Here is a 26,493-nt window from a genome sequence, read left to right as displayed (position 1 = left end):
GTTGCAAAACTCAGTCCACAGTAGCTGCTTACTTACTGAAGACATTTTGAAGTAGAATTGCTTAGGCTTCTTGCTAAGTGCATGCTAAACATAGGATAACTGTGAATCCACTGTTGCTGTGCCAGTTTACATTAGATGGAATCTGTGCCGGGGATGGGGAGGTAATTTCCATGTGACTTGCAGAGGGGATATAGAAGTATATGAGAGAGGATGAATAATTTAGGTCTGAATTCACAATATTAGACCAAGAACAAACTCACAGTTAACTTATTCTTGAAGTCACAGGAAAATTCACATTGCGGTGCATGGTGAATGTATTAATTCACTTAAAATCTGTCAACATTAAGTTTCCTTGGGATTGCTAATTAGCAAGTTAAAATACTTCTGGCAGTGTGAAAAATAGTGTATTTTTGTCTTGTAAAACACATTTTCTAGACTGTTGTTTTTAATTAATCTAGTGAGCTTGTCCAACTCCCACTGAAATCAGTGGAAAAAGGTCTGTTGTCTGAAGGCCAGTTGGATCTGCCCTTAGTCTGTAACTTAGGATGTTTCTTCTGTTTCCACCATTTGTGATACATGGTACATGAGAAATTTACACAGTCAAATTATTTCTGTACAGAAGAACAATATTGAAGAAGGTGATTCTGCCCCTTTATTCTGTTCTCATGAGACCCACCTGGAGTACTGCATCCCACACTGGGGTCCTCATCACAAGAAAGACATAGACCTGTTGGAGTGAGTCCAGAGGAGGCCACCAAGATGATTAGAGGTTTGGAGCATCTCTTGTTATAGGAAAGGCTGAGAGAATTGGTTTTGTTCAGCCTGGAAAAGAGAAAGCTTCAGGATGACCTAATTGCAGCCTTCCAATTGCTCTTGAAGGAAGCCTTCAAGAAAGATGAAGAGGAACATTTTTTCAAGAGCGTGTAGTGACAGTACAAGGGGGAATGGATTCAAACTAAAAGAGAGTAGGTTTAGATGAGATATTAGGAGGAAGTTCTTTACTGTGAGGGTGGAACAGGTTGCCCAGAGAACTTGTGGGTGCCCCATCCCTAGAGGTTTTCAAGGCCAGGTTGAATGGAGCTCCAAACAATCTGGTCTAGTGAAAGGTGTCCCAGCCCATGAGAGGGGATCTGTAGTATTTCTGTTATTTTTATTGCAAATCACGTACAATAGTCATAACTGGAACAAAGATCCCTGTGTGCAGCAAGTTATAGAACGCAAGTATTTCCAAAACATTCATTAAACAACTTCACAAACAGAAATGCAAACACTAAACAGACATTGCTTTATTTGAAGTGCAGCTATGTGACAACTTTATTTACTGCACACAGAGAATTATAGCAAAAACTAGCAAATATATTAGCCAGGGAGATACTAAGTAGGCAGAAAACAAAGTACTTCTGTGTTTGAATTCAGTTGTGACACAGAGACTATTCTGCAAGATGAGAGAGATGTTCTGTGGACAGAACCTTGATTTTGTGTTTAGCTGAGTCACCACCGCTCCAAGGGCATCCAGACATCTACAAAGAGATGAGATGAGTCCCTGCAGGATCTGGCTATCCTTTGAACACTTTTCCCATCAAGGACCAAAAGGTAAAAGAGTAACCTTGATTCTGCCACTTTTTGCAAAGATTATATATCTAGCATTATCTCAACTCTGCAGAGGAAAAAAACGGAAACAGTTGAGGAAAGGACTAATGCCTATTTGCACTGAGAGTGCACTGAAGAACCCGGAGGTCCATTAAGAAATGAAGTACTCTTGCTATTAGTGTCCCAACCATCAACTTAAGAGGTCTGACATCAGAGCCACAGGATCAGTGCAGCCAATTCAAATACTAATGCTCCCTCACTGCCCTGCATCCCAAGGAATAGTTGTGGGGGATTTTTTTGCCAGAAATGTTCTGTAGTATTCAAACATGATGATACACAATCAATCATTTGGTGGTACAGCCTGGATGACAGTGTGATTTGGAAGTAGGGGAGAATGAACAGGATTAAATGACACTTGAGCCTCTTACACGGTGTAGGATTGAATGCTGCCTTTACAGCAGGAGTGGCTGGAGTGGTTAGTTGTGGTGAAGATGGGAGAGTTCTCTTTATTCTGCTCCCTACAGAAGATCTACCTGCTTGCAGACATGCTAGTACGGTAGGAACACCTTGCAGAAGAGCTACCATGCTGCAGTGAAGCATATAAACTAGGATGGTGTTTGACCATTGTTATAGAAACATCCATCAAATTTGAATAGTGACTTTGCAGCTTCTCTCTGACTTTTCTGCCTTTTCTGTTTTCTTCCAGAATCTGGGTAACTGCCTTCAGTTCCCCCCTTATATCTGACACTAGCCTCCAAAGCAGGTTTTCAAATTTTGGATCAGTGTGAGAAATGACCTAAAGGACATAGCAATAGGGCTGAGATAGGTATTAATCTGTGAATTGCAAATCAAACTTCCTGGCAGGAAGTGCAGACTTTTATAGCACATGAAACATTTGGAAGAGCAGCATAAGATACTTAGGGAAGAAAAGAGGAAGACTTATTAAGCCTCAATTTCTTTTCTATTACACTATTTTTGGAACTGTATTTTAATGTATTTTAGCTGGGCTTTAATCACATAGGTGATTACCTATGAAAACTAGGTTATCACCAGCTGTAGAAGCAGTTGCCCTTTTAAATTACATTTTTTGACGTATAAGTACTGTTCACCTGAAATGATTCTCAGCATTAGGGACTGTGCAATCTTATCAAGTTTTCCGTCTTTCAGTACTCCAGCAGCTGAGTCAGATTAAAAAAAAGGCATTGGTTTTCTCTGCAGAACTTCACTTTGTTTTGTAGTTCATTGATTCATTGATTCTGTTTGAAATGCAAATAATGACAGAAACTATAGGCCAGCAGATGCAGCTGTGAGACAGAGCACTCACTCCAAATGTAAATGCAGCATACACAGGCACTAACCCCCCCCCCCCCTCCGTCCTTGTGGCCTGAAGGGGTTTTGTCAGGAACAAAGCAAATGCTCCCAGGAGTTCAAGGAAGGAATGCTGAAAGGAAACCAAAAGTAGAATTTTGACCTTTATCGCTAAAAATAAAGATTGCTAAGCTGGTCAAAGGTTTGAGCTAAGCAAATTTTAATTGAAATGCCCTTTCAATAGAATTCACATTCTGCTAAAATGTCTTATTTTTCCTTATATAAAGGATTTTTCAGATACTAGCAAAATGTGTCAAATCTTATCTTCCTTTTGCTGCCCCCACAATTTCCAAACGGAACATGTTGTAAAAATTAGTTCATTTAAAAACTCTTACCATAAAAGCATTATTATCTATACAGTAAGATTGTAGGAGCAACAGCTGTGGCATGATGTGCTGATACTGCCTGTGTCCACTCCACTGGGGGACTTGCAGACAATGTCCCATACATCTCCTTTGCCTCATCACATCTAATACATGCTGCACTCATGGCCATGCTGCTTTCATGTTCAGTGTTGGTTCTGCACGTTTATGTCAGTTCACATACTTCTCATGTGAGTTTTTGCCCCTGAAAATTACACTTTAGACAGAAAGGAGACAAGGAACAAGAGGAGAAGGGAATGAGCAGAGAAATGGTGAGATTTTTGTAATTAATCAGCATGAATGGGCAGAGAAATTCTGAGATTTTTGTAATTAATCAGCACAAACATGTTCAACATTTGCGATGACGGTGGTGCAAAGGAAATGAAATTCAGTGGTGTAAAGTTGGGAGGGGACATCTTATCCTCATTGTAAGGTCAGAGAGCCAAACCCTTCCAGAAGATCTGGTTTCTTGCTGCTTTCCTATTTCCTTCCCAGTCACCAGGAGCTGCAGGTAGCCAGCAGTGCCTTTGGCCAAGTGAAGACAGATACTTGCAAGCCATCAGACTGTACCTCAGTGGTACAATTCATCTGAATGGTGTTCAGATCTTGGATTTACAAACAGGAAAGAGGCAAACACTGAAATTGAGTTGTTCAGAGCAAGAATTAAGATCTTTTGCGGTTCCGAAAGGTTTAGAATTTACTGCCTTACAAGCTGTAAAGATGCCCTGCAATCTGTAAATTAAATGAACCTATTGTTTAATATATTATCTGATGCTAAAGTAAGCAATGAATGTTTTTCTTAGAGATTAAAATGACAGAGAGGAGGGCACTATGGAAACTGAGTGTGTATGTGGATGAAGAATGGTATATAGAGTAAGTCTGACAGTAGGGCTGTAAGTGCTTGAGCATTTGGAATGGACAGGGTAAATTATTACTGTTGATCTATTACTGTTAGCATAGATCAACATTCCGACAAATGAAAATGAAGCACCATCTCCTAGTTTTGGTAATACATAGCAGTGTTATTATACAGAAGTCAAGTGAGGGAAAAGAGAATTGTATCAGTGTAATTAGAACTTCAGGTCAGACCTACTAATTGATTTTGTGCTCATGAATATCCTTCCCACACATGTAGTGTGCATTCACAACTCATGTGGCTTGAAAACTGACCCATGCTCTGAAGATATAAATGAGCCCTTAATATTTTAAGAATTCTCTCATCTGACTTAGCTGACTGTTAGAAGGTGTTTCTGAGAGTTTTATTCATTAAATGAAATACTACAATGCCAGTTGAATTCTCAGTATCCCAAAGTAGATTATAAAAGCAATTTATTGCATTCAAAGGAAAGCTGCATGGGACATTTTATAAATATTTTGAAATAACAGCAAACGTACTGTGTCTTGATGATACAAAATACAAGGCTACATGCTTTCACCTTCGGGAACAACAGAGATGTGTGTTCATGGTTGCAGATCAAGATCTGATATTCACCAAGAGCAAATATATTAAATCTCTATGCAATGAGAGCTATGCCAAAGAACTTCTGGTTTTGTTTTGTAGCAACCAATTCAAGGACAGTTTATAGGTAAGTGTGCTAGTTTTCTTGAGACTCTTTCATACTTTTTTTTGTTCTTTGGCATATAAAAAAAACCATTTTCCTTTAACTGTAACTTATTGATGAACAAATTGAATAGAAGTGTCAGGGTCTAATACTCATACCAGACACTATCTGTGCTTAGAATTTGATTGGTCTCTATCCCATGCTTTGTTGTCATCTAAATTAAAAACAAAAGCACAGGCACTGTCTCACATGCAGAGAAAAAAGGCAAAAGAAGACTTGTTGGAAATCCAGGAATCTTACTGAGACCTTCAGTCTGGGAAGGAATGCTAGGGAGGGGATCAGAAACATTGTTTTGAAATCTAAATCTAATTTATTCTTACCTTGTTAGTGATTACTTAAAGCACTGGAGAGCATGGGTCTGACCTACCAGTTTTTTTCTGGAAGTGATGGGGAAGTAAATTCACCTCAGCAAATCTGCCCATCATCGCAGAGCTTGGATCCTCAAACTGGGGTGCAATCTCCCTGTGGATTCCCAGTGTGAATTATCCTGAGATAGTTCTAAGGCCCTCTCATGTCTAGGTGGTACCTGCTCTCATCAAGGGTGATCTTGATGTGTTTCTAAAATCCCCATGCCTTGCAGATCAGTAAATGGGTCTTCTGTTTTTCTGCTTTAACTGAGTGTTATACAAGCAGCTTTAGGATAAGCACTGAATGTATCCAGCTGTGCAGCGATAAACATATATGTTTTTTTATTTCATCTCTCATAGCTATATGCACCTCTTACTCCATATATAAACTTCTTTATGGAAATATACAATCTCTTACCCCATGCCTACCAGCAGTTGTATTCAGTTTTAAATCTAGTGTTCATAAAAAATGAATGAAATTTTGCCCAGTGACCTATTAAAAATTGAGTAGTAGCATATGGAATTTAGTCACGCTGCTAGGCTTATGTGGGGAAAGCCACTGTAAAGCAACAGCTCTTTTTATAATCACCAGGGATTTATTTTTTCCAGGTGTTTAAAAATCAGCTGTTTCAGTGCCCATTCTTTTTCAAATGAGGAAGGAACAGGGTCTCTGGGTTGGCTGAAGTTTTCATCAGTCTAAGTAGGACTGTGTACCAATGAGGAAAGGGGGATATGGAGCACATCCTGTGGCACTGTGTGAGCTAGAAGTTGAATGAAAGTCCTTTTCTGTGTCAGCTGGGGGGAAAAAACCCAAAACCAAAAACCTGTGCACTGACTGTACTTTGAAGAAGAGGTGTCCAGAAATTACCTTTAAGGTAAGAAATGCAGGCAATAGAGAACACTCTTTTTCTTAGGAGAACACAGTGAAATCTCACCCTTTGTGCAAAGGTGATGGATGTTTCCTTGCTTCCTGCCACTTGTACAGTGCTAGTGCATACTGTTCACTGTAAGACAGGTATGGCTTCAGGCACATTCATTCTGAATTTGTACAGCACTTGGCTACCCTAATGCTACTTTTAGACTTGATTTCCTTCATTTACCCTATACACATCTGTTCTTAGAAAACACACAATGTTACACCATCATATCTCAATCAGGAAGATGTTTTTCTCTTGCTTTTTCTAGAGGTCTCCTTCAAGGTGTCTTGGAATGGGCCTCCTTTTGTGCCTGCTTGTCCAAGGGCATGATATTAAAGCTTTTTGATGTCCTCAGGGAGTCTTGCCAAATGCTATAAAATTCTCACTTCTGCCACTTTAAATTCTGCAGAATTTTTGAGGTGAAACCCTGCAGGAATAGATAAATCAAAACAAAGATGTTGATTATTGATAGATGATGTATACTTAAAAACTTGCAACAAAACTGCCCTTTATCTACTGAATTTACCACACTCTCTCATTCTCAACTAATGAGAGCTGAGGATTTTTTCCTGTTATTTGGATCTTCTTTAAGAAACTCCTAAGACCTGGGTTTTTTTCTGGCTCTTGTGTCTTATCTAGGGAAAAAGACAGCATTAAGTTAATTTCAACAGTATGACCCTTGGAGCCAAAGGTGAGAGCCTCCAGACTTCAGGACTCTTGCAGCACATTTCCAAGGGCAATCCTTGCACAGAGGTAAAGGCAAAGCTTGGACCTCTACTGGGGAGAGGCACCTAAGAGTTGGAGGGACCATCTTTATCAGTGAGAAAGTGGGTTGGCTCTCTTTAAAAATCTGAGCAGTTCTAGACCCCTTGATTTAAACAGAACCTTTAGATCTCTAGGATCCACCCTGTATTGCTCAAGAGCTACCGCTTAAATAAATTCTCAGTGTTGTTATGAAATCCCTAAATGGAATATGGATACAAACCATCTTTTAAAACATATGAAATGAGAGTACTGTATTTTAATTACAGTTCTCATTCCTGTATGTTTGTATCAACACATCAGCTCTATTAAAAATATTCTCACAACACATCTGTAGATTTTAGTTTTGACACTTAAAATGTGTCTTCTTAGCAATCCATTGCTGGAGGCTACTTGGTGTCAATTGCCAGAGGTAATTAGAAAACCAAAATTTGTTTAAAAGGTTGATGATGACCATTCTTTGTGCTTTTACCCTAAAGCATCCGAAGAGGATGCAAGCCAGCAAAATTACTTGTAATACAGAGCCTAGTGTTTCTTTTTTTAAGTTCTCTAGATTTCAGAAGCAGGGGTTGCCAGGGGTGGTTTTTTTTCACAGCATGATGTGTCATCTGTATGATGAAACCAGCTTTAATTATTCAGTTGGTGCCTACAAACAGTTGCTTAGTGATTGTGTCCTTTCTGTTCAAATGTGAAGTGAAGCTCATTTGTGTGCTAGGTCGCTAGCTGGTTTGAGTCAGCATGACCCTGCTGATTTAATTGGTATGCACTAAGAAAGCCTAGTTAAAAATACCTTTGTACATTTAATGCTTATCTTTCATAATACTTACATAGACAAGACAATACTGACCAATAAAAGAAACATCTGGTATGATTTTCATTGTACTAGTTTCTCTTTGATGGATGTCTTTATTTTCACTGATGGCTGTCCTGAAGACTACTTAAAATCATCCCTGCAGCAATTTTACATTTGGAAATTACTTGGTGAAGCCAATCAAACAATAACTCAAGAAGACTAGGTAGTGTGAAGTTTGCACTGAAAAGCATCACGATATGTTCATTCCCAATGAAACATCTTTACTTTTTAAGGATTTGTGTCGTGCAAAATTACTTTTAAAAGCTCTATCATTTACTTGAAAATATTCAAGCTGAAAATAAAAAACACATGTTGTTCTCAGTGGGAGAGAAAGTGTCAGGAGAATAGATCCATAGCAGCTTACAGATTAGTCTCCCAAGCAGACCCTGATCTGTGCATGTGTTGTTGAAGCAGATTTCTAGTTACAGGGCACCAGGTGGTCACCTATGGTTGATTGAAGAAGCAAACACTGCCACAAATGCTATTAGTAGTGTGTAATGAGATTAACTCCCCATAGTACTTGCAATATCCTTGAGGTTTTTTCCCTAAAGCAGCAGAGGGCTGACACTGCCCCTTAAACAATGAAGTTTAATCTTTTATTGTTGTATGCGCATAACTCTCATTGGCATTAATAGGAGTTAAGCATGCACAAAAAGTGAAGAATAGACCTTGAAGTTTAAGCAATCACAGTATGCTAGAGGTTTCCAACAATTTCACAAAGGACCAGACCAAAATTTTATTATTCCCACTAAGTATTTTCAGAGATTTGTATGCTTGAGGCTTAAAGGGTCTTTAGGGGGTTCCGAAAAAACAATGAAGATTTAGTAAAAGGTAAGAATACTTAGCTGCAAGAGACAGAACCCAAGGCAGAGCTCATATTTAATAAAACCTTTTGTGTTCTGTGACAGGGTGAGCTTTTGCTTTCTTTCATCTTAAAGTAAATAGTTTTGATACGTACTGAGGATGTCAGCTTTCTGTGAGTGTGGTGGGTATTTATCCAGTTAGAGATGCTCCACAGCAGTTCTTGCATTATGCAGGAGTAAACTGTTTCACTAGGTGTGAGTTCTGCACCCTCCTGTAAAAGCTTGCTGTGGCTGCGTAAAGCAGAAAGGATTCTCCCAGTATGAGTCTGCAAGAGTAGTCCTCCGCTCCTCAGCTCAGAGGCTGCCTGAACTATTTCTAGGGGCACATGGTTCTTCCTAAAAAGATGATGACTTAACAACTTGAGTACTTGAAGATTAAAATAGGTGTTTTCAGAACTAGATCTGTTCCTTGCTGATTTTTCCTTACAGAAGGTGATGTGGCGAGAGGGTACAGGGCCAGTAAAGAAATGAAATAATCCAAGCTAGACTCTTGACTGACGTCTAAAGTCTGCTCACTTTGTCATTCAGAGGGCAAATTTTTGCTTTTTGTCACACTTGCTGGTTCATTGTTTTCTGTTTTTTTCTTGTACCAGCAGATATGAGCTATCACTATTTGTTTTTCATATTTTGCTTTTTGTTACTACAGTTTCAACCACTGATAAGGATAATTGCTTTGTGAAATTTTAGAGTTTAGGTATTAAAAGACATTGCCTTTGCAAGATAATATTTGGATATGGGTTTGTATTTCCTGAAAATACTTGCTGTTTTTTCCCTCCCTCCCTGTTTGTGATTTTCTAATTACAGGATAGTGCTGACTTTTTCAGTCTTACGATATAGTCCAATTGGTTGTACTTATGCACATCACCAGAAAATTAAAGGCCAAAGACTGGAGGGACTACTTATGGCTTGTTTTAATTCCAGAAATGAAACCCAAAAGAGTGTTCCTTTTGTGTTGAAACAGGTGTGCCTTCTCATTTTCTTCTTTGTAAAACCTGGAATTAATTAATAGTACTTGCCTGTATTCTATGCAGAGGCAATTGATTTCATATTACATTTGCAATTTATATAAAATCATCACAGTGGAGAACTGCACACATCCAGTAAAAGAATCGAAGGATGAAGGTGTTTTGAGGCTTTTAATTGAGTCTTTTTCTTGGCAGAGCAAGGTCTCTGCCTTGGAGTAGAACAGTTGCTCTGCTCTTTCAGACAAGGAAAATGGTTGCTGCTAGAAAGGCACAGCAAATTCACATCCAGAAATTGATTAGCAACACTGCTTATATGTAAAAGCAGAATAGAAGCTTTGGGCAAGTTGTGCTGTGGAGCTGGGAAGCTGGATGGTTGCCAGGGGAAAAGCTTAAACCTGCTTCTCATTAAAGGCTTACAAACAGAGCATCTTGTTATGTTTAGTAGTGTTTGCAGAGGCTCAGCGATATTCCACAGCTGGTAATTAGTTGATAGTAATAATACATTCAACAGAAAACAGGTTTCTAAAATGCACAAAAGTAAGCCCAAGTATTAAAAAATATAACTTTTCCACTGTAATTCAGCTATGATGATTATGTGATTTGTTCAGGAAATAGCAATAAAGCTGTGATGTTACCTGAGAAAGAAGAACTTCACAGTTCTTCAAAGAGCACCACTAGGTAAATTTGTTGAGATATTTTGGCAAAAAACATGGGGGTTTTCTTGTACATTATAAACATTACAGTACAAGTATCAAGGGTAGGTTATGAACCGTGGAGTTTTTTACCCAAGAAAATTTACTGATTGCCAGACTGTAGGAAGATTCAACCATAAATAATTTTATATACTGCAAAATGAAGTGTCTGATGTGTAGTGCCAGCCTCCCTGCAACAGCCTTAGTGCTTGTAAACAGATCTGTCATTCATTAATCATAGGCTGCCAAAGGAGAGGAAATCCTTTCTGATTTGAATTAGAAGGAAGGATAGAAATTATAGCTAAACTGAGAAACTTTAATAAATACGTGGCAAAGAAAATGTGCTCTAGGGAAAGAATGGATTCCCTATGTGTGAAGCCCTTATAGGTTGTATTGACTTGTCAGACTTTCAACAAGGATGGCAGATGAACTTAAAACTCAGTTGCGTACACAGTAATGACACCAAGACCATAAATATCCTCCAGAGGATTCTAATTGGAGCTGTTGGGTTTGGCTTCAGATGCCATAACAATGAAAGCCCATTAGTAAGAAGGCTGTGGCAATTTAGAAACAGTAACAGAAACCTTCTGAAGTGATCAAAATTTAGATACTTGTCTCTAAAGAGAAATAACAGACTGAAAACATATTCAGGTAGAGATGTCTGTAAAGAGGAAAGGCAGACTTCTGAATTATTTTTTTCTGAAATATTCATTTCAATATTTATCCCTTCACTACACATTTTAAATTTACATCAGCTTTTCCCTGATGCTGCTGTGCTCCATTTTCCTTATGAAAGGTGGGAGTTGCGGTGAAGTGCAACGAAGCATCTGCAGAGCGTGCTGCAGAGAAGAGGAAAAGATTCTCAGCAAGCTTCCCTTCCCTGGCCATCGGGATGGTGGGGGCAGAACGGCACAGCCAGGCACTGCAGCACAGGGAGGGAAAATAAAAGGATGTAAAAAAAGAGGTTTTAGCAATAGCAACATTTGAAAGGAAGTAAAATAAATTTAACTGAGGTTGTTGGGTATTTTTTGATGTACAGGAAGGATCTTGACTATTTGGTTAAATACCACTAAGGAGAAACATAATGCTGATGTTCCCTATCTTGTTTTTAACAGGACATATTTATAATCATACAACCTTTTCCATTCCTCATTGAGCTCAGAGACAATTTTCCTATGGAGTACATTTAGATTTGAGTTAGATGCTGTGCTAAATATTGGATCGGCACAATTATATTTTGTTTTAAAAAGTAATTAAAGTAAATCTGATGGTTGGGGGTTTTTTCCCCCCTAAAATCAGCCCTTGCAAAAAGTGCCAACCATGTTGGATTCACAAATTTGCTTAGCATCTTTAACAGCCCAGTAAATGGTTTTGTTTGTAATATGAATATATCAGTTACTTGATACAATAAAAAAACATTTAAGCTTCTAACCAGTCCTGCGACTTACAATATATGGTGTGTTCAATAAACAGTGAAGTATGAGGTAATATGCCACTGAGGTATTGAGAAATAAGTAGCAATTTTTTCCAAATAAGATTTTATTTGGCTGTTCAACAGTTAGGATATGAGAGATTGCTTTTCTGAATAACTGAGGAAATTTAAATTATCACACTGCAGGAAGTATTCTAAATAAATTATAGTGGGAAGGGGTCTGTTCTGCTCAGGATTATTTTAGTTTCTGGGTCCAAGATATTTTCCAGAGGTAAAAGAAGAAATTTCCTTTTTTCTAGACAGAGAAGGTTGTATGTGGGAGAGGTCTGATGTTGCGCAGCCCTGCTTCTCTCCCTGATTAGTAACACTCCCAAATGCAGTTTCAGATGAGGACTTTTACTGACCTTCAGTACTGATGAGTCAGCTCTGCATCACTGCAGTCTCCCATCGTGGTGTGTGTTTGCTGCCAGTTTCTACGCAGTACCAGGGCAATGTGCTCTGCTGCTGAAAACTAAATCTCCAGGTTCACGAATTATTTCTACAGTGCATCCTAGAGCAGTCCTTGCCATTTTCTTCATGATTAAGATTTAAGCATAGGAGAGAGATTAATGAGAGAGATTAAGGAAAGACAATGAAAGGATTACAGTTTAAAAAATAGGGCTGACTGTGGTACACATACCACTTTCTTGCTCTGAAGAGCTTTTTAAGATCATTACTTGTAATGGAGATGTGTAACTCAAGACAACTGCTTACAGAGAACCTCACATTTACCTACCTACCTGCCCTCAAGTTTATGACATACAAAATCTAAGAGAGGAAAAGATAAAGTTGCTTGGTTTTTGCCTAGATAGTCCCAGACAAATTTCTGAGAAATTTCTGTTGGCATTGGTTTCTCTTTTTCTTGCCATTTGAAGCTAGATTACCAAGGTCTGCAGTGATAATATTGTTATTGTTAGATAATATTGATATCTTAACAGTCAGGCAAGTGGTTTATGGAAGAATTTCAGCTCTGGGAAGCAGCTAAAGATGACTTAGGGAGTGCCTCAAAAAATAATCCATTATGCATAGTTTAGCTTTTTAAGTATTTTCTAAAACACAAGATAGTGATGTACTTGCAGAACCAAAAGGATTGTGTGGCTGCAGCACTCTGGTTGGCTTCTAAAGATTCATGTTTCTATTTCCATATGACCTTGGAAATTCTTTCCCTATCTGTATTTTATGGAGTTAAAATACTTTCACACCTATCAGACATGTTCTATAGATAAAATTAATTGTGAAAGTAATTCACAGTTCACAGTGTCTGTAGTGTTTTAATCTACAAAATCAATGTGTGGAGATACTCCCAAACAAGATTAAGATACACATTTCAGAAAGCCACTTTGAACTGCGAATATTTTGGAGGAAGATCCTAAGTTTTAATTATATGGAGTATTATTAATAAGTGCTATATATTGCCTTGAAAATAATGGAAAATATCATTCATATAAAAAGGATGTAAGGGTAAACTAGTTGATGACTGCAGCAGTCTTTTAGCTGTCTCTGTTTCAAGGTTGGAAGGGTGATTCATGAGGAAGAAAGCCCATGTCAGACACTTGGGTTGGAAACAGGTGTCTTCTCTAAGCTACACTGACTACAGCCATGCTGCTGAACAAGGCAGTTCTCATGACTAGGGACATTGCATGGCCCTCTAGTAAACAAACATTACTCTTCCCTCACTTTCTGCCCAGATGTTAAACTGCTCAGCTATCTAAACACTCCTATTCCCCCCCCCCCCCCCCCCTTCCTATAATTACAGGAGATAGTTTCTTGGAGTGGGATCATACAGCTGCACTTCTGTGTCTGGAAAGCATTCCAGCAGTGCCAGTTCAGATTTATGTCCTTTGCTTTCCATTCTCTCACTGAAATCACAGTGCTGCTAAACAGTGGTGGACAAGGCTTCTGGGATTTAAATTTTACCCACCATATGGGTTGTAAATGACACAGATCAATGGAAGAACAGAAATGGCAGAGTTTGGAGACAGCTGTGCCTGACCATGGCATCAAATGAGAATGCTGACTGACTATTGGATATAATTTTTTCTTAAACAAAGTCAAGGGTGAACCCATTTATTGGGAGCATTGGATTCCGCTACCATTACAAGTTCAGTATATAAGCAGGAGATGTAATCTTTTTTCTTTGACTGATTTTATTGGGGTCTTCAGCAGTCTTTGGTTTTAAATTTCACTTCTGTCCAGAGCCTCAGTGAAATCAATAATGAAATCACTAGAGTACTTGGTTCAGTTTTTGTAGCATACTCCCTTTTTTGGGAGATAAACCAGTTTTAGTTTACTTTATATTATATAAACTTTTCTTGTTATTGTACTTTAGACTCATTTGCTTCAACTTTTTCTTCAGAGTTCCTTTTTGATTTTAATGTTTTAGCAGTCCTTCAGAAGCCCTGAAATTGTAAAATAGCAAGACTGTGAAAAATACAATTTTCTGAAGGTAAGAAATTGGAGTTGAAAGTAATAAATTGCCCTGACAGGAACAGATGTTAGTGAAAGGCCAGCAGTTTGCTTCCACTTGATAAATAGCTGTATTTTGACAGCAAATTAGATGTCACACAAAGTTGGCAAACATGCAAGAAATCAATATTTAGTGTGAAAAGATAATACAAATAGTCTATTGATGAACGGGGTGTGTAAAAAGAAGATATAATGCCTTGAATTTACTTCAGGATATTTCAATGGGAATGGTTGCAGAGCAGTGAGGTCCCCTGCAATCACGGAATCACAGAATATGCAGAGTTGGAAGAGACCCACAGGAATCGAGTTCAACCCTTAGCCCTGCACAGCACCATCCCCAACCACTCCTTGAACTCTCTCAGGCTTGGTACTGTGACCACTTCCTTGAGGAGTCTGTTCCACCACCCAGCCACCTTTGGGGTGAAGAACGTCTTCCTGATATCCAACCTAAACCTCCCCTGACTGTTGCTGTTAAAGTCGGGATGGGCAGAGTGACATAAAATCTTCTTTCAAAGCAGGGACAGGATTACAAGAAGGCTGTAATCACTTTATTGCAACAGGTTGCAAACATACTTTTCACACATCACACATGTTAACTTTCTATTGGTGCGTTCATACATCAGGCCATACACGTTATTCTGCTATTGGTACACATAGATCAGGCCACACACATGTCACTTTCTATTGGTATACATACATCAGGCCATCAGGCCACCCACATGTCAACCTGCTATTGGTACTTTCGTGTATACACACACCAGGATCGGTTGCAAACTAGTAAACACAGTTTTTGTCGAGTCATCCTGACTTGCAGAAAGTACAGGAAGTCCATTTCTGTCTTCCATCTTCTTCCTTTCTGAAAGTTGTCCACATTCCTCTGCATGTTGTGTTCTCCTCCTTTCAGGGGTATACTGTAATCCGGTTTATGTCCACTGCTTCATCAATAAATGCCAGGCTGCTGACAGGCTTGCTGTCAACCCCGACACCTGACAGAACTTCAGGCCATTCCCTTAGGCCCTTTCACTGGCCACCAGAGAGAAGAGATCAGTGCCTGCCCCTCCTCTTCCCCTCATGAGGAAGTTGTCGACTGCAGTCACTCTTTGCAGTAAGCGTCATTCTTCCAAGTCCATGTCACCATCAGAGAGCTCAGCAATGTTAGTAGACCTGACTTTTTGTTCATAGCTGTCACGCCAAGTTGTCATCCTAGCAGGTATATGGATTTTATTTTCACATAGAAATGTGTAAAGTACTCTGATATTCACTCATATATAGGAGTTCTTGCTGGAAAAAATTACTATGCTGTCCTTGCAGGCATCTTAAATTTAAGAAGCCTTTGGGCTGAATTGAGCCCTGGAGGCAGTGAATCTATATTCTCTGGCATAAATGAATTTACACCGGTGTTATGCACTCCCCATCATGTCAGCTAATTACAAGGCTGCCTGATTACTCTCCGCAGCCACTGGCATCACCTGCAGGGCTTTCAGACCGTTCCTGGAAGGGGTTTTCTGAAGTCCTGTTCTCGTAGTACAGTGCCTGGGCATTATACAGGATGTATTTCTCCATCAAGTCTGCAAATCATTTTCTTCTTACTTGCAGATACAGAACTCCAGATTTTTACAATGTCAGGATTTCCTTCAGTGACTATAAAGCCCGCTCCCTTGCTTAATGCTATACGCTTACCTATTTCTCCAGCTTGCAGTTTAGTTCAGCAGGAAACTTAGCATGCTTTGGTGGCCCTGTCTCAACAAAGAAGGTGGAGATGATGAAGTGTTCCATATAATTTACGCAAGATTTCTTCAGATAATTAATAATCTGCTGTAAAAGGGGATCTTGATCCTTTCTCTTTGGTCTGGAATTTTTTGTTGCAATGTAGTGCCTCCAGGTTGATAGTATGGGTGTCTGGGGGCTGGTCACAATTACAACATTATTGACAATTTATACCCACAGATCTTTGTATTGAAAACAAGTTAAAATAGACTTATTCAGTTAGTATAAGACATAGTAACCTTCAGATGGCCAGTCATCCAGACTCTGAGTACTCCGCTGATGATATAGAACAACCACGATGAACAGAATGTTAACAAATCTGGTTTTGGAGGACAAATTTGATGTCCTAGAAATAGAAGATGAAACAGTGAGCAGTTTAAAATTATTTAAGATTTATGAATTATTGGATTACTGTTTGCTAGGCAAAAAGCTTCTTTTTTCCAAAGGAATTTATTGCTTTAAATGTATTGCGTGCAAGGGATATTATAACCTTCCAATAACCTTCATCTGACATTGTAAATTTGAAAAAGATTTTACTTGAGATGATTCTTGAACATCAGTTATTGCTTCCCAGCATAGTGATTGACAAGCCCTGGTACTATCTTTCAGAGGCTTAGTAGCCCAAAGATCATGCTTCATATGACCTTTTGTTCAGTGGTGAAGACCTTTGTTGTATTCTGTAGGCTATTTATTACTTCTGGTTTTGCTGAAGGTGTATTTTCTTCTACCAATTTAATTGAATGTAAAAGAATGTCTGATTTGCACATGCCTTGACCTTTAGCTCATGGGTGCATAGAAATGGAGTGTAAAATCCCTCCTCTCTTCTCCCACTTCTCTTCCAAGCCACCTTTGCACTAATAAATACAAAATCATTTAGTTAATAATATTTTTCAGTCATCCAGCTCTTGCTTACCATGAATGTAAAGGCAAAAAGGACAAAAGCTTTGAAGGTGATACTACATGTGGACATAAATAAACAAAGTATTGTCCTGGATAGGAATTAAAATACACCAAGCTTTTTCTACCATCTATACCTAGAAATGTGGGAAAAGTTTACGTGTTTCTGCTCTCAAACGCAGCATTGCCCTATTGGGAAAATGTCTTTTCTTCACTGAGTGTATTTGTCTGCTGAAAGTGTCTTCTCAGAGTTTGAAAAAGAACTCCAGGAATGGATATTTTATGGTTCATTTTGGAGGATTTTTCTCCCCTCAGTGTTCTCTCCTCACTGTCCTCCACAAGACGGAGGCAGCTGGGGGGACTGCATCTTGGAGGTACTTAGAGGTGCAGAGCACTGGAAGTTTCTAGCTGCAGACAGTTCATTGCTTATTCATGGCTTGTGGGAAGTTTCATTAGCCAGCCTTGCAGGCTGTACCATCCATCTGTTAATACCACCCAACACAGTGGCTGATATAACACAGCAGCTAGTAACACAGCAGTCATATATTCTGCTGGTGTAAAGTTGCCAAAGATGTGTTTGAATGCCAGCTCAGGTGTCAAACAGTTACCATCTTCAGAGAGAAGGAATACCTTCACCCCTTCTGCCAGGAATCACTGCAGGAGAGATTTACCTCCTTCCTCTGCGTTTACTTTGTGTGGGAATAGCATTGATGGAGAGCAAGTGAGTGTTGACGTTCACCTGGAGTGGCAGGAGAAGCTGATGGGAACCCCTCTGTTCAGTAACTAGTTGCCTACAGGATGCAAATCCATGGGCTGAGGCGGCACAGGCATGCCCAGTAAAAGTGTGTCAGTAGTGATTCTTGGTTAAACAAGACCTGAAAGAGGATTTGGTCTCTTTCCCTTGCCATTCATTTGCATTTTGTGTTTGCACGAATGTAACATAGTTAAAAATGGGCCTCATGTTCACGCTGCTTAACTGGCCTGAAAAGATCAACTGTGTAAGTTAAGAATTCTGTTCAGTCACTTCTAGGAAGTATTACTGACACCATCCCCATCTCAATAATCCTAAAATGAAATTGCATTGATATTTGGCTGAGTAGGGGAGCAGTAGCATCCTATGGCCAGGAAATGGGATGATGCATGCAGAAGTCACCCTTTAAGCAATTGTCACTTGCTGTTTACTTCTCTCCTGGTTCTGAATCAAATAGCTGCCAAGACTCTTTACTCATATAGGGTATTAATTGGAAGCTTTACTTAATAAAATCAAAAGATGATTTCTTCCAAACATAAATAATATTTATATATGAAAGATATAAAGCCCCAAAGATAGGGCTTTGACTTGCTTCCCAGAAACTATAAGCAGGTAAAATCTCTTCACTTAACCACTTCTGTGCGACCTGAAAGTTCCTTCTTTTCTTCCTCTGTCTCATCACAAAAATGATCTATCATGTGCACAGAGAGGGGCTGCAAAAATCCAGTAGAGTTAAAGCAGTCCCAGATCTTCCACATAAGTCTCAGATTCTCCCACTCCATCTGTAATTTAGTAAGTTGCAGTTTCTTGCCAATTTGTGACATGCTCTTGCTGAGCTTTCTGCTCCCACGCTGTGATAATTAATTTCTGTCTGATAAAACTGTTCCCGTGGGAGACTTTCCTTCATTCCAGCTGAGCATCTCAGGGTATCAACCTGGGCAGCAAGCCTGTGTTGCTCTTACAAAATTGCAAATAGTTTTAAAAAGTCTTTTTTTTTTTTTTTTACTTCCCAAGCAGTGACATGGGACCATGTTACCAATATCAGCAAATAGCTGCAAACTTCCCAGGTGTTCTGTGGGATGGGAGCCCTTGTAGTGACTCACCGTGCCAGTGCTGGGTCCCCACCCTGTATGGTAAGCAGTAACACATGTTGATGCCAAGGAGTTGAAAAGGGAGACAGTTACGCATGCATCTCTCAACAGGCACTGTGTACATGGTGCAGACCAACAGGGTTGCCTCTGGAAATCAGTCTCAAGGCCCATGAACCCACACAAGCACTAAAGCTGGGTGTCTGGCCCGTGGGAACATAGGATGTAAGTAACCACCACTGGTGTTGGTCAGCAGGATTTGTAGCTGCTGGGGTCAAATCCCTCCCAGCTACAGACACCTGACCTGGAGCAGCTTCAGTTAAATCCAGAGTGTGTTCTTTGAGTCAGGTGGACACTGTGCATCTTTGTCTAACTTAGCATGTGGCTAATTACATTTCTTTTCTACCTGTGTTTAATGTGTTATTGTCTAATGATATATCAGTCTTAGTCTGGCCTGAAGCAAAGTATGTGCTCAGTGTCACCAACTATTAAGCAAGAAATTTCTGTGTCAGCTAAAGGGTGATGATTCAATAAACTAGATTCAATAAACTCCACCTAATATCTTAATTTAAGGGAAATCTGAAGAACAACTGAAATATCAGACCATAGAGCATCTTCTGAAGGAGCCTGCAGTAGCAGAGCCATCTGGATGTGCATTCCTGTTAAACAGGGAGCAAAGCTATAAAAATAAATTGATTTGCAAAGGGTAATGCCAGAACTGGATGTTCCTGAGAGAAAGAGACCTGCCCTCCTCCCCTTTTGTAATATATAGTCTGTCTCCTTCTTTCGAGGAAGTATAGCAAAAAGGAAATAAGAAAACTAGGTTTCTTTAAACTAATTAGTCTGAGTCTCTAGGCACTGTCATGCATAAGAGAATAGACTACAACCCCATCTCACATTTTACTTGAAAACACTGGGGGTTTTTCCCTTTTCCTTTACTTTTCTGCCATTTGATTGTAAACTTGCATGCTTAGAAATGTAGAGATTCTCCAGAGCGACAGCGACAGACTCAGCACAGTGGGAGCTCAGAGGGCAAGGAGGAGGAAGGCAGGAGGGGTGCAGGCAGGTCAGCGAAGAGGAGGGCATCACTGGGATGGGTAGAGTTCGCGGCAGCAGGGTTGAGTCTGCTCGGGGCAGGGGCGGAGGCAGCACTGAGCCTGCCTGAGCCGGGGGCAGTGTGGGAATGGCTGTTTGCCCGTCCTCTCAGACGATGCCCTCAGGCATGCAGAGCTCCTTTCAGCCTGACTATCCTCAGCCTCGTTAATTTACATCTCTTGACAGAGGAGTTTTTCTAAGTTGGCAGATAAGTAACTTATTCTGTGTCCCTCATACTCCCTTTTAAGCCCAATTAATTATTTTAATTGTTTAGTATTGCACCAAGCAGCCAAGCAGTTTGCTCAGAAGGGACAGCTCTTCTAGTTTTTTAGACTAATTACCAGTCTGGATTTCTGAATGACAATATGGCTTCTAATTAATCTCACTGCAGTTCTCACAGAAAGAGAGTCTGATAAGAACTTGCCAATTAATGTAAGGAAAAAAAAAATCAACAGTCCTGTTGTGTTTTTCTGGCATCCGCTCCCAGTCAGATGAGTATCACTACTAACTACAGAGACAGACTAAGTATGAAAGGCAGTGGGTTGCAAGGCTCCTCCAAACTTGCACAGACTTTATTAAATCGGTATCTGGATGCTATTTGTATGCCCTTTCACTCTTGTTGCCTGACATCGCTTGCTACAGGTTTTGTAAGCAGGAGGAAGACAAAGCAGGACAGCGCAGCAAGTGTCCAACCATCCCCACAGGAAACTTTGCTTACACCATGACGGTTGAATTTAATTTCTTATCTTTTTCTTTCTCTCCATGCTTGCAGGTCAGAAGATTCTTCACCACAGAAGTGATATCTTAGAGACTGTAGTCCTCATCAATCCCTCAGATGAAGCAGTTAGTACTGAGGTAAGTCAGAAATACTTCACTGGACATCTCATACTGGGTCCATTAAGTGGACATGATGAGAGCATTTAAGCAGACATAGTTAGATGATTATAGAGAATCAGTCATTGCTTTCCAGCTTAGTGACTGACAAATTCCAATACTGTCTTTCAGAGCTGTAGCAGACTTTGAGCAGGTCCTAACTGTGAATGAAAGGGCATATTAGGAGCAAATATGAAAAACATCAGGCATCCCTAGATTTATTCCCTGGATTTTTTCCCTGGGTTCCCAGACTCCTGACAAACTGTCAGAGGCATAGGAGAGAAACATGCTTCTGATCCCAGCATTCTTTTTCTCCTAATGCACCAAATTCTCTTCTTGATGCAGTGGAGGCAGCTCTGGTGAAAGTACATCTGATTTTCTTCTGCTTCTCCATTGTTTGTTAGCTCTGGATGCCAATTTTACATATGAAGAAAGTGCCTGAATGTGCCCAGGGACAAATTTGGGTCTTTGAGAGGAATTACCAACTATGTGGTAGTGACTCTAGGTTGGTCTATCTGTCCTTCAAAAACCATGTGGCATGATTAATGGACTCTCGAGAGTGCCCACAAGAAGACTGCCAATTGCTTATGAACTCAGTAGATTCAAAGAACTGATTGGTAGCTCAAAGACAAAACTGGTATATTTAGCTAGTGAAACTGAAGGTTGAAATAATAGGGATAATTTCATTGCTGGCCTGTGTTGGGAAGCACTGCCACAATATAATTTCTGTTGGGAAATGAAGCTTGTGGTACATGGTAAAAAATCTATTTTGTTACCAACTTTAAGTAATGTTAAATGCAAACAGAAGAAAGGAGTCCAAAACAAATGAAATTTCTGAAGTTATAAAAGTTTAAAAGTCATCTTAGTTAAAGGCAGCTCATTCACCAAAAAACCACGCATGAAAATCTGTTACAAGCCACTAGAGGTAGTTGGTAAGAACAAGGGTGTCACCTGGGTAGCAGCACTCAATACATTTATTCAGACTATAAAGCTATAATGCGTGTGCATGTGCGGAGGAGTAGAAGACCTAAAAAACTGCCAAAAGCCTGGAAATGCTATTTCTTTCTCTAGTACCTGTCATTCCTTTGATGGATGACCACATGGAAGAACATGATTTGAGGCCCATTAATGACTTCTGAACCCTGGCCTTACTCCTTTGGCTCTGGAAGATGTTTGGCTACATTACTGTTAATTTCATCTCACTAGACTGTGGGAGCCAATCTTTTCTTTGTGTTCATCTTGCCAAACTGGTCACAGTCAGAAGTTAAAAGCTGAGATTTGAAGTTGGCTAGCTAAGCAAGGCTCTGACTGAACACAATCCAGAAAGAGATAATAAGAAAGAGGTGGAAGAATTAAATCAGAGGTTTGAGCAGACATGCTCTGCCCACTACGGCAAATAGAAAACTTAGTTTCACATATCAAGAGATTTCCAAGTTGCATCTGGGGAGACAGTGATATACTGTGAAGCTCTAACTTTACCGGAAGAGGAAATTGAAACTATTCATTCAGAAAAAAACCAAACCAAACCAACCAATCAACCAACCAACCAACCAAACCCCAAATCAAACAAAAAACCACCACCATCACAACAACAACAAAGCCCCAAACAAAATAAAAATCAGAAAGAAATATGATATTCCTCCTATTCTGGCTGCTATTAGCCATACCTAGTGGCAGTCCAAGCAAGGTTCTGCCTGAAGCTCCTGTCATATTCTATCAAATGCCAAAGTAACTCCCAGAAGAGAGAGGCCCAAAGAGAGAGAGGTTGAGTTTGAAGTTTCCTGAAGAAAACAAGTTTCTGAAATGCCCATGAATATTTACTTCCTTCTTAGGAAGTCCCTTCTCTGTTGCTCCTGTGCCTACCATAAGTCTGGTAAAACACTGATCTGCTCGTGTGCCCATCTCTGTATATACTCTGTCTTTACCTCCATTTGGACTGAGGCTACTCTTGCTTGTGCACTTCCTTCAAACAATTTGGGAATTTAACCAACAGTTCAACTGAACAAAATTATCACCTTGCAGTATTTTTTATGAAATTGAGTGGTCTTGAAATCAGGAGACAAATTTCTGCTAGTCCTTCAGGAAGCCTTGCTTGTACCCAGACACAGAATTTATGTGTATCTTTAAGGTCTTCCATGTGTATGATACATTATGCTCTGTAGTCTGCAAGCATTTATTTACTTTTTTTCTTCCCATACTTTGGTAGCTCTGCAGAATGTATTTTATCATCAATTAATAAAATAGGTTGAAGGGGAATTATGTGACAGTCACGTATCAGTGATTCACAAGTCAGAAAACAGTTTTGCTGTTGCAAAACCTGGTGAGTTTACACCAAAGTTGGCAGAGTGATGAGTACTGCTGCCAGCAACAACAGAAAACATAGAAGAGGAAGCCAGTTCTGATATTGTTTTAATAGAGCTAAAACAGAGAAAAATTGAGTAATGCACATCAGACAGATGGCTGCACTTGTCTATATTTTTGTCTAAAATAGAAGTAGATACACTCAATCTATTCAATCCATCAAGGATATTTCAGTATTATAGTTAGTTCAATCAGTGACAGACCAGCATTAGTCCTACGTTTAATTAAAGGAACTTTTTGCTGCTCGGCATCAGGGTCACATATTTAGTAAAATAACAATGAAAACATGGTAGAGTTGGGATATTATTTTAGATGTAAACTCTCCAGTGTCTCTTTTCTAGTTGTACTGAAAATGTGAGCTGTTCAGCAGAGATTCAGGTTAAGCCTTCCTGGCTCAGCCTCCCAGGCATTAGCAGGAGTTTTTTAGAACAACTGATTGCTTAACAATCAATACAAAAAAAATGAAAGAATGTCTTGCAAGGAGAGATGAGGTGATTGTGTCATCTCCATGGAGATGGAGCTTGGATGCAACATCATGTGGATTTGTCCCAGATGGACTTTGCTCATTTGCTCCGTTTAGTTTAGTATGTGGATAGCCTTGTTCTAGAATCACTATTCATTTAATAATTTAATTGAATTTAATTTAGTTTAATTCCTCCTTAACAGAGGAATTAGTGCGCTTGAAATTCGTACCCGACCATAGGCTGAATTGATTTTTCAGTTTTCCGTAAATACTTTTGAAGTATTTGCAAAATATTTATTCAACAGTACAGAATCTTACATAGGTTTTATTTAGTTCTTTTCTTAAGTTCAGTTCAGCCAATAGAAGTATACTGAATATATGGATTTCTCTCAGCATGCAAGTAAATCTCCCTCTGGGGATAGTAAACAAGAATGATTAGTAGCTTAGTAGGGTCAAGTAACATAACAAGCATCTGCTTTTAAATAGTTTACCAAGTTTGTCCTGATACAATACTATTGAAGTATAACCATAGTTATACTATTAATATGTTTGTTCACTGAAAAAATTATTTTTTCAATCAATATGTATTCTATTCTGCTCCTTACTCTTTTTTCCATGTCATTAGTTTGGTTTATTCTTCAGACCTTCTTTTTAGTTGCTTCTAGTCCTTCCTTTTTTCCCTTTTTCACCTTTCTCATTGTCTTTTGTAAACAGCACTATACTTGATAATGTTTTGACAGTCCTGCTCCAGACAACGGTTTTAAATTAGGAGAAATAAACTGTATGCTCTCAGTGGAATGCAGAAACACATAGTAAATCCCATTATTGATGTATTTCTCTCCTTCACTCTAGGTGCGCTTAATGATCACAGATGCTGCGAGGCACAAGCTCCTCGTTCTCACTGGACAGTGCTTTGAAAACACGGGAGAACTTATTCTTCAGTCAGGGTCCTTCTCCTTCCAGAACTTCATTGAGATCTTCACAGATCAAGAGGTTAGTTTGGAAAAGTGTCTTCCATATGTTGTTGTGTGATGGCAGAGGTTTCTAGAATACTAAAAATGGCTCTCTGATAGAGTTAGCTTAGGCAGCCATGGTACTGCTGGTCTTTACTCTTAATTATAGGCTTCAAAACATTTATTTATTTTATTTTAGATTTCATGTAAATTGCTTAACAAAAGCATTAAATTTTGATTTGGGGAATTAAATTACAAGAGGAAATCAAGGAAGTTTTGATAATCGAAGGAGAGAGTGCTGTGTTTAAAGTATACAGGTTATTCATCTGAGGTGCAGTACAAAGCAGTCAAATTCAACTCGACATCAGGTTCTTACATGGTGGCAGCTAAATAATAGGAGGCATTAATAAGACAGAGGGTAGCTGTCGGAATAGTTGTATTTTTTGGTACCATCTACCTGCTTAACTTCTTTATATTAGTGTTTAAAATTTGGCCAGTAAATCTGTAAAACCTTTGGTTTTTACATACCACAAAAATAAGCATCAGCTATACCAGTATTTAATGCCATTTGTTTCGCGACTTGTTATTTTGGTGTCTTTCTTAATGTACTGTGTCTGAAAGCTCCCATAGGGCAGGAATCCATAGTAAACAAGCTGTCACACTTAATTTGGCTGCTGTGTAAAGTATATATTTAAATAAATTGGATGGCTCAATCGCCAGGGATTTAGTTTCCAATATTAATTAGTTGCATGTCAGTGGACTGAGATTTGAAAGTTTAGCAGTGAGAAAGCAAAGTTTGCATGACCTTATTGTATCCATGTGATCTATTCCCAGAGCCTCTTTGTTCAGCATATGTTTGTAGGTTAGGGAAAGAACTGTTTTCCTGCTCTCTGAAATATGCATGACACCTAATACTCACTGGCACTTCTCAGAGTTACTTTTCTCTGAAATTACAAACCCAAGCTCCTTACATCTCTAGTTAGCGACACAAAATTACTATATGACTACATAGGTTGGAACTCAATGATCTCAGTCAGAGGTCTTTTCCAACCTGGTTGATTCTGTGATTCTGTGATAAATGCAAAACTAGGGGCAAATATCACCATTACTATTAGGAAACAAAACTGTTGGTTGGAAAGCAGAGTTGGGGGGTTGGCTATCAGTTACAGTTGCTGAGGGATTGCCACAGTAGTGAGTGTGCAGGGCATACTCCCATGGGCTATGACTAAGCCTCATTTGGCTCGTCCCTGCAGCTGGCAGTGTGCTCACCAGCCAGCTGGCATGGCTCTTGGCAAGCACCAGCTTCCAGACTATTGTTTCTGAAGCCTCTGGGTCTCAGTGTTTCTACATGTTTTCACAAAACCAAAGAAAGATCACACTTGCCATGCTGCAGTTCATGTGTGCGACATTTTTTAAAAACTGAGGAAAAAAAAGATCATAAAAAAGATCTAGAAAAAAGTGGTAAGTGGTTTTCTAAGTGGCAATGAGATGAAAGAATTCATGTGCAATCCTGATCCCAATGGGCTTGCCACTGCAAGGTTCACAGTTGGACTCAATGATCTTAAGGGTCTTTTGCATAGAGTTGGTGTTTCTGGCCTCTGCCCATTTCCACTTCACTGGGTCAAATCTGAGCTATGGTCAAGGAATGTGTTTACAAATGAGTAAATACCCTTTGGGAGATACTCGTATAAAGTCTAACCAGAAATCCATCTCTAACATGTAGAGCTCCCTTCATGCAATGTCTAAAAGTAGGATTTTCAATTTCTCCCATGCTGAAAGATTGAAAATGTCGTAGTCCCTTGCTTCTTCAACACCAGCACCTTTGTGGTTCAGGGTGGGAAACAATATTGTGTTTTCTCTGAGCAACCAACTTGCTGTTTGTCTTCACCATCACTTTTAAAACTTAATGATTCCTCAACAGATGTCTCTCAATGTTCACAAAGACAATCAGGTTCACAGGCAGATTT

General features: G+C 39.4%; 1 protein-coding gene across 4 annotated transcripts in view; it reads left to right on the top strand.

The window, feature by feature from the left end:
* MAP1B (microtubule associated protein 1B) overlaps positions 1–26,493 on the top strand; it is a 69,630-nt gene that overhangs the window by 27,809 nt on the left and 15,328 nt on the right. For all 4 annotated transcript variants that reach the window (XM_027634679.1, XM_027634677.1, XM_027634678.1 and 1 more), the window contains exons 3-4: positions 20,649–20,731; positions 24,426–24,566. In XM_027634679.1, coding sequence (XP_027490480.1) covers positions 20,649–20,731; positions 24,426–24,566 — 224 coding nt within the window. The remainder of the gene's footprint in view (positions 1–20,648; positions 20,732–24,425; positions 24,567–26,493) is intronic.

Source organism: Corapipo altera, unplaced genomic scaffold (assembly GCF_003945725.1).
Source record: "Corapipo altera isolate COAL_440 unplaced genomic scaffold, ASM394572v1 61411, whole genome shotgun sequence".
Taxonomy (NCBI): Eukaryota; Metazoa; Chordata; class Aves; order Passeriformes; family Pipridae; genus Corapipo; species Corapipo altera.
Note: the sequence above shows the minus strand (reverse complement) of the source record. Positions and strands in the feature narration are given on the sequence as shown.